This window comes from Glycine soja, chromosome 10 (assembly GCF_004193775.1).
Source record: "Glycine soja cultivar W05 chromosome 10, ASM419377v2, whole genome shotgun sequence".
In the NCBI taxonomy this organism is placed as follows: domain Eukaryota; kingdom Viridiplantae; phylum Streptophyta; class Magnoliopsida; order Fabales; family Fabaceae; genus Glycine; species Glycine soja.
In genome coordinates, this window is record NC_041011.1 from 39,983,742 (window position 1) to 39,997,839 (window position 14,098).

The 14,098-nt window shown below is 32.3% G+C and overlaps 1 protein-coding gene across 4 annotated transcripts; it reads right to left on the reverse strand.

Moving 5' to 3' along the window:
- Positions 1 to 2,646: 2,646 nt before the first annotated feature.
- On the reverse strand, positions 2,647 to 10,298 carry LOC114369860. Of its 4 annotated transcripts, none has more exons than XR_003657729.1 (12): positions 10,213 to 10,298; positions 9,414 to 9,573; positions 7,849 to 8,533; positions 7,629 to 7,713; positions 5,633 to 5,720; positions 5,157 to 5,341; positions 4,857 to 4,989; positions 4,474 to 4,610; positions 4,257 to 4,331; positions 3,953 to 4,054; positions 3,670 to 3,840; positions 2,647 to 3,114 (listed from the first exon to the last, which is right to left on the reverse strand). XR_003657729.1 is itself a non-coding variant. In XM_028327127.1 (11 exons), exons 2-11 carry the CDS (start codon positions 9,559 to 9,561, stop codon positions 3,778 to 3,780), a joined length of 1,701 nt encoding a protein of 566 aa, XP_028182928.1. In that variant the 5' UTR covers positions 9,562 to 9,573; positions 10,213 to 10,298; the 3' UTR covers positions 2,647 to 3,777. The 4 variants fall into 4 exon arrangements, 2 of the variants coding, with proteins under 2 accessions (XP_028182928.1, XP_028182929.1); XR_003657728.1 differs by having other exon boundaries at positions 2,647 to 3,157; XM_028327127.1 differs by having other exon boundaries at positions 2,647 to 3,840.
- Positions 10,299 to 14,098: the final 3,800 nt, after the last annotated feature.

Here is a 14,098-nt window from a genome sequence, read left to right on the forward strand (position 1 = left end):
TTTTAGATGTAACTTTATAGTTTATACATAGATATTAATGAGTGGGGGGTAATTTTATCGGAAAGTAAATTAAATGATAGAAGATATTATAGTAAAATTAAATAAAAAATTGTGATACATCTTTTTTATATTTATTAAAGCCATATTTTTCAATTAATTAAAATGTATGTTTTTTTTTATAAAATTATAAGTTTATTATTTTATATAATATATATTATATTTTCAAATACTTATATATAAGAATCTTTATCTATTATTTTGTCTCACCCATAAAATGTCTACACTTACCTGAATCCAAGGAACATCAATGAGTATCGGTGTCAGCATCCAATGTTTAAATCTTTATCTTCTTTGTCCAACGTTCATCCTTCACAACCTCCAAAGTCCAAATACCCAGCACCTCTCCATCACACTACACACCTAAAACACAAGCCAAGCGACCATCAAAGAGAGTCACTCAGTACCATTTTCGATTACAAAGCAGTGTATGGGAAGAAGCAAGAAGGCATGGCAACTGAAGAAGACCTTAAATGGAAAATGAAGTTGATTAGAAACTGCCACACACAAGACCCTCCTGTAGTCAACTATGACACTTGGTTCATGGAAGAGAGGAAGACACCAACAATAAAAAGGGAGCCACTGAAACTAGAGAGGGATTACTTAGGCGAGGAGGACTTCAAATATGAGGGGATTTTTCTTGTTGCTACTGGGGGTTTAGTATTCCTGAGAGTTTTCTGTAAAAAAGGGCAAAAGGGAATTGTGAGGAGAGGAATTGGTGTAATTTTCTCTTCTTGAAGAACTCAGCTTATAATCGGGCGCCGAACTCTTAATGGAAGAAAACCTTCGATTCAGTAATTCATCTTAATCACTTGTGTAAGTTTCATTGTGCATTCACTGTGTAAGGAATATGTTCTCTTTTGATGTTCCCTGAATTATCCTTCCTGTTATGAGCTTTGAGCTGTTACTGGTTTAATAATTTTGCTTGTTTGTTGGTATATGTTTTATATTGTTCTCCCTAATTAGTTGCTCGATAAAATGCCTAAACTGATGTATTTACCAAATTTTAGCTCTTCAAGATTGTTTCTTGTTCTGTCAAAGCTCGATGATCTCGTGCTAAGTTTGTATATATTATTTGCGTGCTTGAGTTATCTCATCGGTTCAATAAAATGCATACACTGTTGAGTAACTCCTTGTTCTTTAGTCTTGGTGATCTATTCATGGCTGTTAATTCTTGTTAGGAGTTTAGCTCTTGGTACTTTTAGTTTAAACCGGAATATGTATATGCAGAGATTGATATAAAAGTGCTGTCAGTTCATGTTAGTCCAAAAACGAAAAGAGGACTTGTGGTGCTGTAATTGATGTGAAGCAAATTTGCCACTGTTGTCATGCTGTCATGGACCCTTTTTTCCTTTTCTTTGTTTTTGGATATGTTATCATATAGCTTTTGCTCTTAGACTGCCATTCATTTGCTGCATATCATGAATTGAATATTTTCTCATGCCAAAGCATTTTTGAAAGCTCAATGTCTAATTGTTAGTATATTTATAAGATTCTTGTTTCACAATATTTCATGACTTTTAATTCTTTTCCTTTTATGTACATATTCTGTAATAGAAACCTTCCATCTAGAAAATTCACTTTCCTTTTAGCGTTGAATAACTGTTCCTTTAGTTATTTGCTTCTTCATTTGTTCCTCTTTTAATAAAAAGGGTAAATAGTTTAAGAGTTAATTGATAAAAAATTCTGTTTGTTAGTTAGAACTAATTCCTTAACTCCTTGATAGACTTCTTTCAAAAAATATCAAAGCTTTCTTCATCCATTTATTAAAATAAATAAATAAATAAATAGTTGAAGAATAATTTAATTTATGAACAATTTTTTTTATTTTTGTTTTTAATTTAACGGGTGCTTATTATAATAATTATAATAGTTCCATGATTTAATAAAAACAAATAAGTTACTAATGATAATAGAAAAGAGTTAATTGGATGTCACATCCTTTTAGTTCTAAGGTTTTAAACACATTATGACATGTTTTAAACTTTCCATCTAAAATAAAGATATTAAACCATAATAAATTGATTTGCTTCTAAGAATTGACTTGGGTGTATACCCATGTCAATTTTATATCTCGCGACGTATGGATGGTGACAATTTAAAAATCCTATATTTAATAATCATAAAAAAATAATAAAAATTAATTCTCTTTTTCAAAAATAATAAAAAAATTGATTTGCTTAATTAATTAGAGATAACCGACTTGAGAAGTAGTAATGGTGAACTCAAATTTGATTTCAAATTTTTTTTTTCAAAAAGATTTTTTTCATAATTTTCCTTGTAATAAACTATGGTGATGACTCTTCAATTTTTAGATCGGTTTTCGATGTCCTCTCTCGACCCTGGTTGCGACAATCAGTCATAAAAAAATCAATTAAGAAACATCAGTTTGTTTACGTAACCTGGTCTTGAATCTCAAGTCAAAAAACAAGAAGAAAAAAAATGTATAGAATCTCATTGTTCCAAGCTTTCGAGGACACCAAGAAACGGTTTGAGGGTGATACTGGAAATGGAAAGATGAAACCATTTCGCTAGATGTCACCACTGAAAGAGGGGAAAAAGATAAGATTTTACAAGATGGAACTAATGCAAGAAAGAAAGAAACGCAACCCATATTTATCCTAGAAAAAAGCAAACATGCAAAGCAAGAATCTGTACATGTATAGCAAACTCTCGAAAGCGCATTCACCGGATTGAAACCACGAGGAAGGTTCCCTCACATATACAATACAAGTAACGTAATATAAAGATGACACATTCCAATGCATTATAGCTAAAAATTGGCGACGATCTTCATGTACGTGACCTTAATACTGCGAAATCCTTCCTTAAGAGAAGACTTGGCCTTGCCTTGGGTTTCGTAAAGCTGGTATTTGGCCACTCTGCGCTTTCTCTTGGTCTCGTCGTGATTCCATCGCGATTCATTATTGGGTTTTCGTTCACTCCTTGGAGATGGCTTATAATTAGTAGATGCCCTGTCCCTGTTCCTTTGTATCCTCATTCGGTTGTCATGTATGGTTCTCCGTTGCACTTCATGTAGTTGGATCTGTCTCGTCCCTACACAGAATGATTGAGCCTGACGTTGCTGGATCACTTCCATCTATATGATTTGATTGGATATGATAATCAATTCTTAAATCTCAAAATTCTATCCAGGTTTTATATTTTCCTTCTATATATGTATTGGCGTTTGATTGTCCCTCTATCTCTCTCTCCCTTTATTATGAATCTTTAACTTGGTTAGATAGAGAGAAAGAAAGGATATTGGAATTCAAGAGTCTTGAAATGCTATGAATTGTGTTTTATATATGATTTCATGGTAGAGAAGAAAGGAGAGATCAGAGGTGAATGGAGGTAAATTGGTCAGTCTAAATTTAGCCATGTTCATCACCCTCCACTATATACAATTTCTTGGTTCAAAAAAGAAAACTATATATAGTTTCTCTTTAAAAAAAACTACATATAAGTTTATCGCGCTAATTTTGGGTATCACCCTATACAACTGTAATTGCAGCTAGTAAATATAGCATGTACAAAATGCCAAATTTCAAATTGTATGTCATATACAAAAAAAGAAAAAGAAAATATTCAATGAAATTAATTATCATTTACCTCTTGAAAATTTCTTATTTTTCTATAGGAACTTTTCCATATACACATGCAATCAGTTAAAAAATTCGATCTCAATTCATCAGAAATCAATGCTTGCTGGTCTCCTTGTCAAGTGTCTACAATCTTTGGTACACATTTCTTGAATTTCTTGGCGTTTTCGGTGAGGGACACCTGGAGGGTAGTTAAAAAACAGTAAAAATCAATAAGTATGTTAGAACAAAGAATTTGCAATACAGGAAAGGTTAGTGGACTAGGCAGAAAAAAAAGGTATATAGTCACATACGATGCAAGACTTCCACTCAGATTTATCTTTATTATGTCCTTGACAAGGAAGATGGCGGAATATGTGAACAAGTACAACAGCATCCAGAGCAGCGTATTCTAACTGCACATATAGAACCGCGTTAGATAACTGAATGACTTGGTTCAAATGTGTTGCTCTTCGTATTCAGCAGGCATGTATGGATTGCAAGACCTAGCATACTAGGAATTATTCAAAAACTCAAGTTCCCCAAGCAAATGTCTCAAATGCATAATCAGAAAAGTTTAGCATTAATGGATAGCAAAGAAGAAAGGGGAGCTATTACTTGATGTGGAGTTAAAGGTCTTTGCTCCCAATTGCTGTTTCGTCTTGTCTTGTTTAAACTAGCTCCCAGTATTTTCTGATTTACCAATAAAAACACCGGTTTTGTCAAAATAAACTAACATGGAAAAACCAGGGGTTTTGATAATTATCCCTTTTAAATATCAAAACTACTTAAAAGGAGACATGAACACTAAAAGAAACATTAATACATACAGTACCTCTGTAAGCCCAGCCAAACCACCCCGAGGTTCTTTAAAAACATTCTGGATGTCCAGCAACATTTCATAGTTCTTGAAACATCTCAACTCTTCATACGAATAAGCAAGTTGCTTTGCATCGCATTGGAAATTATAGCCTGAAAATACAAGCCATTGGGCAGTTTGGTTACTAGTTGAGATTTATAAAAAACACTAAGTGCTTCATCTGTCTTGAGCATTTTTGCTTACAATTGTAAGAAGATACTACTTATCACAGCCCATTAATAGTAGCAATCTCATTCAGGTCAAAATAATCATATTACAGAAGTTATGGATCAATCTTGTCCACAAAAAATTTGGTTTGTCAATCTATTCAAAGACTAATGAATTTAGAATTTTCATACCAAGTTTTAGAATTCTAGGTGACAGCAAAATGCGAGATAGACAGTTATCTAAAATGTCAGGCACTTCTTTGTGTAACTTTATCAGATCAAAGATAAAAGCCGAATCTTCAGAAGCAATCTGCATGATAGAAACCTGAAACATGGAAATTCAAGGAGGAAAGGAAAAGAGAGAATCAAGAGTTCAGCTTCTGATCAGTGACATGCATAGCTCGAAACGATTCAACAAGACCTATAACTTTAAATAAACTTAGAAAGATGTACGGAGAAACATTAATCTATCAGGAAGATCATTTTATTTACCTTGTTTGGTTTGCTGCCTTTTATATAATTGGGTTTCCATTCACAGTCAAGACCTATAACTTTAAAACCCTCAATATGCCTTGTTGCATCAAGCAAACCTTCAACTTCATCAACCCAAATGATGCTTTCAACCAATAATTCATCAAGATTTAAATAATGCCCTTGCAGATTACTTGTTTCAGGTACTGCAGGAAATAAAGCAGTTTTGTGTTTGTCATCTGGAGAATAAATCGCAGAGAATAGACACTTTACATAATAAAGTAAATAAAAGAAAATGGTAACAACATCAATGTAAGCGAGATGGTAACAAAGGCAATAAGAAATTTCAGGGATACAAGAAAAAAAAAATAGAAAATAACAGGAAAAAAAGAGAACTATTTGAAGTAAAAGAAGAATAAGCAACCAGCAATCTTAATGGGTACACAATTTGTGTTAATTAGAATTATTTTCTCCTTGGTCACAACAAGCTGGCTTACCATTGATGTCCAAAAACCTGGATAGGGAGTACCGATCACACAGTTCATCAACTTTCTCCATGTATCCAGCTTCCATTGCCAAATAAACCTTGAACAAGTAAAATTAAAAGATTATACTATATACACATTTGAAAATTTTACTGGGGCTATAAGGCCAAAATTGTCGAGAAAAACTAACATTCAACAAGCATCATTTTTTTCAAAAACATAAATAAATAAAAATATTATAAACCTTATTACATCTTCATTTCAATATAATGGAGAACCAGAGTGTTAATATTTTGCTCATAAGCCTATGTTCTGTATCAACTTTAAATGAAACTGTCACAATTTCCAATTGAGCAGCTGATGCTTTAATAATACATCCTGGGCACTTCACACTGTTCAATCCCACTCAAAACTGGGCATAATGGGCTCATGAAGCCTCCCTGTCTTGAATTTGAAAATCTTCAGTCTTCTTTTTAATATATCCACTCTAAGCAATTCTAATAGCAGCAGCGTGGATGGTGCCTAATAACCAAGCAAAATTATGCTTAGGGTGCCTATGTATTATGTGACTGATATATTAAGTTAGAGAGCTGGTAAAAAAAACCAATCATATATTCTGGGAGGCGACCCCTAGCCTTGTAATTTACACCATCCATCAGTTTATAACAAACAAGTATGAGTGTACCACCTGAAACCCCTTGTCTTTAAGCAATGGGTTCAATACTTCAATTATCAACAGACTAGCAGTGATTTAAAAACTCACTGAGAAATATTCTTACCTTTGCAAAAACAATTTTAAACAATGTATAGATCATCCAATATTTAGGAAATATACTTTAAACATATTTTGCAGCACTGGTTACTCACATGGCCCAAATCACCCATTAAATATTAAGAGAAGAGTAACACAATGAAATGTTTGTTCTGGTTTTCATGAGGAATAAGTTGACAAATATAAAGTTAATAAAGTTAAATAAAGCTAATGAAGACACCTGAAGGTTGTCTAACAAGTACTGCTGAAAACACCATGCAACTAAAGCGGAATAGGAAACAGATTGTCTAAGTGTCTTTTGTAAACAACACAACCAACATAGCAAAGAAATCAAAATTCAAAATCAAGGAGATGTTGGAAAATATTTTCATTATAATTTAAAATTAAAGTCAAAAATATCTTTTTAATCAGTTTTATCTTAAAGATATAAAATCTGACCACTATCGTTTGTTATATTCTTATTCCTGTTTTTGTAGGAATTCTATTGACTATATCTTTGATTTTCTATCTGTTGGAGGCTTTGGTGCACGTTGAAGGTTTTATTAAGTTTGTTAGTAATCTGTTGCTGCAAGTTGAGGTTGTTTGTTGCAACACGTTGGGGTTGTTTTGTGAGCGGCACTCCTCCTAAACTCTTCCTATATATAGTGTGTTGCTTGCTGTTAGAAGGGAAGTAGCACAACATACTGAGTAGTAAAATTATGTACCCAGTTTTTCCTTCACGGATATTTAAAAAACTCTTCTCTTTCAATATAAAATTCCATTATTATATGTTATGGAGCATGGTGTTCTTTGGTTCGGGATCCTTTCGCTGCACTCTATTGAATCAATGGGTTGTCGTATTTTGGGAGAGGAGCACATGCATATTAATTTACTACCATTGCAGAGGGCCGTTTTCTCTAGCGCATAGTGCACTTCAACCCAGGCTCTTATAAACTCTTCTACTATTACATTTTATGTTTTGTATTAATTGATTATTATATAAACATTTTTTGTGTTTTAATTCTAGGTGAAATTATACCACTGCTATGTTTGTTATTTTTTGGCTTCCTAATTATTTTATCTAACAGGAGAATCAATACAATGGTCACACTAATCAGTACAATACTATAAAGGACGTAGTTTAAAAAGTAAATATTTGCTATTTTACAGAGTTTCCAGTGGTGTACACCTATTCAACTCAGGGTATGTACATATAGAATGACAGTTATTATCAAAGAGATGAAAATGACTACTAACCAGATATTCCATAAGCTGTCTATCATTGTTTATTCTTGCCTCAGCAACCTCCCAGCATCCTTTTTCTGCCAAGTTTTTTAGTGAGCTGCAAATCAATAAGGTAATCTTGTAAATAAGAAATTAGAAAAGGTAAGGGGTTGTGGAATTGGATTTAAGATTCTCTGAACAATCAAACAGCAATAGAAAATCCTCACCATGTCAACCAGTACAAATCAATTACCTTTCTTTACACCTTTTGTATACATCAGGAAAATCCTGCTTTAGATTATTTTTCTTTATAATCTCATGGGCATTCTTTAGCATGTTCCTCTCAATGAACTCCTCTACAAGTGTGGATAGCATTTGTTTCCCCATAAATGTTGCCCACTTCTCTGCGGCTTTGAATTGATTACTCTGTATCATATCAAGGAGAAAAGACTGGCCATACTGGTAGACAGAGAATTGCTCTATTAAAGTGACAGCTGTCATGTACAACTGGGATTTTACCAACTCAACAATATACTGTTCAACAAATTCTTTTGCTGTACCACAACTTAAATCATGTTTTTCCTTAATTTGACACATTGCTTTCTCAACATTTGTTAGTTTTACATCAAAAATCTCGAGTAGCTTCAGGACAATCTTTTCATCATGATCGATCTGGCCCCAAATAATATCTACAAGTAGATGGGCAACTAGGTCTTTCACCTCCAATGAGTCTTCTGTAGTGGTTGTTGATCTTTTCAGGAATCGGCGAAGAGCAGATATTATCAGATGAGTAAATCCTTGACTATGATCTTCAAATAATGGAGAGACATACATGCACTGAACAATAAAAGTTGCTGGTTCGGGTTTTGGATCATTACTAAGAACAAGATGTACTTGATGTTGAAGGGCTCGGAATTTTGTTGATGCCTTACATGTGCCTATGCAATGGCATTTGAAGAGAAACAACATTGAAAATAGAAAGAAACAAGATGTACATTAATGAGACAGAAGCACGCGTAATGAATAATCTTCAATTGCCATTGCAACAAAGATGTTAGATATCTTATTTGAAAAAATACGTTACTAACTTGATCAAGGACTCATTTATCAGATCTGATAAAAAAATAGGTCTATAAAATTGACAGTTATGGGCATTTCAAATAATAAATTTTCAGCATATTTTTAGACCCTGAAAAGAGATAATTGGTTCCAAAATCATTTTCTACACACAAAAATTGCCACACATGGGCAATAACATATTGAGGAGGATACCACATATGTAACCTAAAAGATATAATAGGATATAAAATCTCTGACATCAGAACATTGAATGAAATGCTCACCCTCCAAAATAAATAGTTTTGGGAAACTACATAATTAACAATGCTGATCATTTCAATCTTTCATTCAACATAAATATTTACGACAAGGAAGAGTGAGATTTTGGACAAATTTTAGATGACCATTAATATCTGGGAACATGAGGGAAAGAGTTTGACTGAATAATTCTAAGCCCTCAAAGATTTTGGATGACCATTAATATCTTGAAACATGAGGGAAAGAATTTAACTGAAGAATTATAAGCCCACAATTTTCTACAATGTCAATGATTGCAACAAAACCACAACCGTGGCATTAATTTAAAACCTTGAAAATAAGCATTGATGTCCAGTTTATCTGGGCAAATGATGTTTACTTAAAGAAAAACAAACTACCAGAAAGGTCAATTGAACCATTTCGGCAAACACTTAGCACTCGTCATCGTATGATCTCATTTCAGACAACAATTATTGGCATTGAAAGGAGAAGAATTCATACCATAATAATAACATTCTTTCAGCAGGAACAGAAACACCACCGGAGAAACATGAGTTAAATCATAGAAAGCATGTTTGCATAAGGTCCACATTTGACTAGCATTGTCCTCAGTGTTGCCTGTCTTAGCTACATTCTCCTTCAAACTCATCCCTGGTCAAAACTGTAATCATAGCAGCAACGCGTTAGATAACTATTTGAGGTTCGAAAATTACAGGCATACACCTAATGATTCTTAATTCCATGCATTCATCAGATCATCTAATCTCTAGACTCTAAATGAAGCACGAAAACTTCAATATGACCAATGTCTAAAATATAGGACACGGGAAAGACCGTATTCACATAAACAGAAAGATTCTAATTAAATAAAATATGAGTACCATATGATAAAATATCACATTTATGTTATATTTATCTTTTTAAACAAACTTTTTATGTTTTTCAAGTGTATTAGTTGGGTAAAGGTAAGTGATTTTTAAACCAACAATGTTCTTACGGTGTGTTCATTTGCGACTGAAGAAACCAACATATTTCACGGTGATTTTGAGAAAACATCGTGTTTCCTTGCATCCCCGTTGGAGACAAGTTCAGAAAAGGAACATAAAAAAAAATCATAAATGAATAAAAAGAAGAAGTTCGGTGCGGTTGCTTTTCCCTTTTTTCTTTTTATGAATATGATAAGCAAAACAAAGCATGCAGCGGAAAAAAGAGACTAAACTTTGAGAAAACGAAAGGGAGAAAAAAAACAAAAATAATAACAGAACAGTAGAAGAAAAGAAGAGAAAAAAGAGAAACTCACCAACTGCAGTTGGAACCAATTCGATAGAATTTTTTTTTGCAGATTGTAGCAGCTCTGTTTTGCCTTATGCTTGACTCAATAGTCAGTTTTGGTATTTATATTTTTTTTTAAGTTGTCAGCATTAGTTGTTGGATGCAAATATTAGAAGAAGAAAATAGACGGAGAATGAGACGGGCAATTATTTTATTCAATTAAATAATAAATAATAATAAATTCATAATCATTAGTTTAAAAATTAAATCATTAATCCGTGACGCGAGAAGATTTTATATTTTTTTCCATTTGATATTTTTTTATAAGACCTAACCGATTTACCCGCGAGAAAATTTTATATATTTTCTTTTAATATTTTTTTAATAAGACCTGGCCAATTTACCGCAAGAGCCGGCAAATTTTTCGAGAGGGGCTCTTTTTCGAAATTATTTCTCCAAATGATGTTGTTTTGAGTGCATGGGGCTATTTTTTACATGCAAATGGCTAGTCCCATTGGAGCTTTGGGCTGACGTTGATATGTGGCATTGGTCTCGTCATTCGCGATTTGAACTGCATGGGACTCGCCAGATTGACTGGCGAGTTGAGCTAGGGGAGGTTTTCCAAGCAGGCACGCGTTGCAGGAGAAGCAGCTTTTTCAGGTTGTAATAGCAAGTGGAACTGACGAATTGCGTTGGAGTTGGAATAGTCAGTAGCACTGAGGAGTTTCCCTTGGAATAGCCATTGTCAATGGCGAGATCATCAGCTTTAAATAGGCACTCTCGTTCCACATTTGCTGTGCGTTTTTTAAAAATTGCTTAGTTTTTCGAATTGTTTGCTATCCGATTTTTGTCATTGCTAAACCTTTTGTTCTTGAAGTCAGCCTTCAAGGTATGAAGTTCGTAATAAAATGTGTGTGGCATGAAAGTAGTTTTTATGAAGTAATTTTTTTGACGTCGGAAAAAAGTTTGAATGTGAAGTTTTTATTATAATTTTTTTTAATTAAGTTGTATTTTTTTAATTAAATTTGTGAGGGTTGAAGTAAAAGTTTGTTTTGAAAAAAAAATTGTCTCATCATATTTATTTGAATAAAATATCTAGAGTCGAAAAATTGTTTTGAATATGAAATTTGTAGTCATTTTATAATTATATTAGGTTGGTGTTAATGTTGTGTTACTGTCTTAAAAATTTATGAGTCTTCTTTGAAGTGTGTTTAAAATCCAAAATTTTTGTGGCATAATATTTATTTGAAGTAATTATTTTGAGTATGGTAAATTTTTTAAATATGAAGTTGTAGTATTTTTTTAATTAGATTAGGTTGGGGTGTTGATGGTTTGTTTGTGTGTTAAAAATGTATGAGCCTTGAACTTCAACCTTGTTTAAAATAAAAAATTTATTTGACATCATATTTATTTGAAGTAAGTATTTTGAGTGCGGAAAAAATTTTCAATATGAAGTGTGTAGTATTTTTTTTTAATTAGATTAGCTTGTTGTTGTTGTTTTTTTTAAGTTATTATTGTGAAGATTAATTACTACCTTTTGCTTCGTTGATGAATTATTTTGCTTTTAAAATTAGTACCTTCAAATTGTTCAACTGTTTTAAGTCTTTTTCGTCATATTTAGTTGAAGTTAATAATTTTTATTTAAAATAAAGTTTTAATGTGAAGTTTTTCAGTAAAGAGGTTTTTTGTGATTAGATTTATTTATTTTGAATTTATTATTATTATGATTAATTATTTACAATAGTGTTTTTGTAGGTACATGATGAATTCAGTTATAACAGTGTTGTATTTCAATCGAAGGGTATATGAAAAGAATGATGGTGTAATATTTGAAGGCAGTAAAAAAAACGATTCAGATTAAACGTGGAATTAGTTTCAATGCTTTGAAATTTTTTTGGAAATAAGGTAAAGTTAGAAAATAATGAAATTATTTCTGCTATCAGTTGTAGATTTTTAGTTTTTGAAAAATATGTTGTTTTGCAAATTTGTGATGACGAAGATGTTGAAACCATGCTCGAAATTTTTCAACAACAAAATCAAATGTCGATTTTGGAATTCTATGTTTCATTCTGCAAATTTTCTTACATCATGTGAAAATAATTTATCTAATAATGAGACGCAACAGCCAACAAATGTGAGCAACTTACATGGTGATGAAGATGATGATGATGATGATGATTATCTTGTGTCTAACTCATACGTTGAAGAGTCTTTAGACGAAGATGATAGTCTTGACGGTATATCTGATACACACGATGAAGTTGCCGACATGATTCAACCAGTAAGAACTGTTCACCCAATAGAAGGTATAATTTATTAATTAAAAAAATAGGTGAATACATTTATCATTTGATGTCAATTGTATTTAATGTTAAATAAGTATGATTTGAATTTTTTTTAACTATTAGGTGTACAAGGAATTGAAAATCCATTTTGGAATGATGCTTTGCATTATAACAATATCAACTAGAGTCATCCTGATGAGGAAGACATTTGTGGTTTGGAGATGCCATCGAGTTTTAATGTTGGACAAGAATTATATGTTGGCATGGATTTTGATACTAAAGATGCGGTAAAAATGCACTGAAACAATATGTTATGAAGGTGCATCAAACTTTCAAAGTTGTTGAAAGCAAATCGAACAAGTATGTTGTTTGTTGCTTGAATAAAAGTGCAGAGTGTCCTTGCCCGTTCTATATGAGGGCAATTTTATCTTAAAAAAACTGATTCATGAAAAGTCACACAATGGGGTGGACCACACACATGTCTCAATATGACCATGACACAAGATCACGAGAAGCTTGATTCTGATTTAATTGTCACTGGTGTAGTAAGTACGTATTTTATGTTCATATTATGCTACTTTTGCGTTAATTGTCATTTTAATTTTGTTATTCTATTTGTTAGACAAATGGCCTCAGATATCTTAAGAAGGGGGTTGAATTAAGATATTACAAACTATTTCCCTAATTAAAAATTCTATTTCAATTTCAATGCAAGTTGCAAGTTCCCTTAAAAATGAACTTTTAAATAATGATTCAAATAGAACAATCTGAATATAAATATAAATCAATAATAAATAAATGAGTTTAAGGGAAGAGAAAGTGCAAACTCAGATTTATACTGGTTCGGCCACACCCTTGTGCCTACGTCCAGTCCCCAAGCAACCCGCTTGAGAGTTCCACTATCTTGTAAAATCCTTTTACAAGTTCTGAACACATAAGGACAATCCTTCCTTTGTGTTCAGATTTCTTTATAACAAGAGACCCTCGGTCTCTCAATCCCCTTTGAGAATTTAGAAAGAAGAGAAGAATAAATCTCTCTTGAAAGAGATAGATTTTACAATATGAGCACTCAATTAATTCCTTATTGAATTGCAAGTGTATTGGCCAAGGAATTCTTAAGAGGATGAAATGTTTTTGCTCTTTGAGAGAATAAGACTTTTTGTTATGAAAAACTCTGAGCAAATTCGTGTTTCAAGTCACATATATATAGACCTTTGGTGGCCATGTAAAAACCATTTGAAAAGATGTGACTCTTAGAAATAATTTTCTGAAAATCTCCTCTGGTAATCGATTACAGAATTTGTGTAATCGATTACAGCTTTTAAAATTTAAATTAAAATGTTTATTAACGGCTGGTAATCGATTACCAATATTGTGTAATCGATTACACAGTCTAAAATTTGAATTCAAATTTTTAATAACTGTTGTAAACCATTTTTGACCACTGGTAATCGATTACATCCTCTGGTAATCGATTACCAGAGAGTAAATATTTTGAAAAACACTTTTTAACTTAAATTACTTGGCCAAACCTTTTGCTATTTCAATTAGGAATTCCCTTCCTAAAATACTAGTGATCATCTTGATGTTGTGTCTTGTATTCTTGAATCACATTGTCTTGAATTAAAC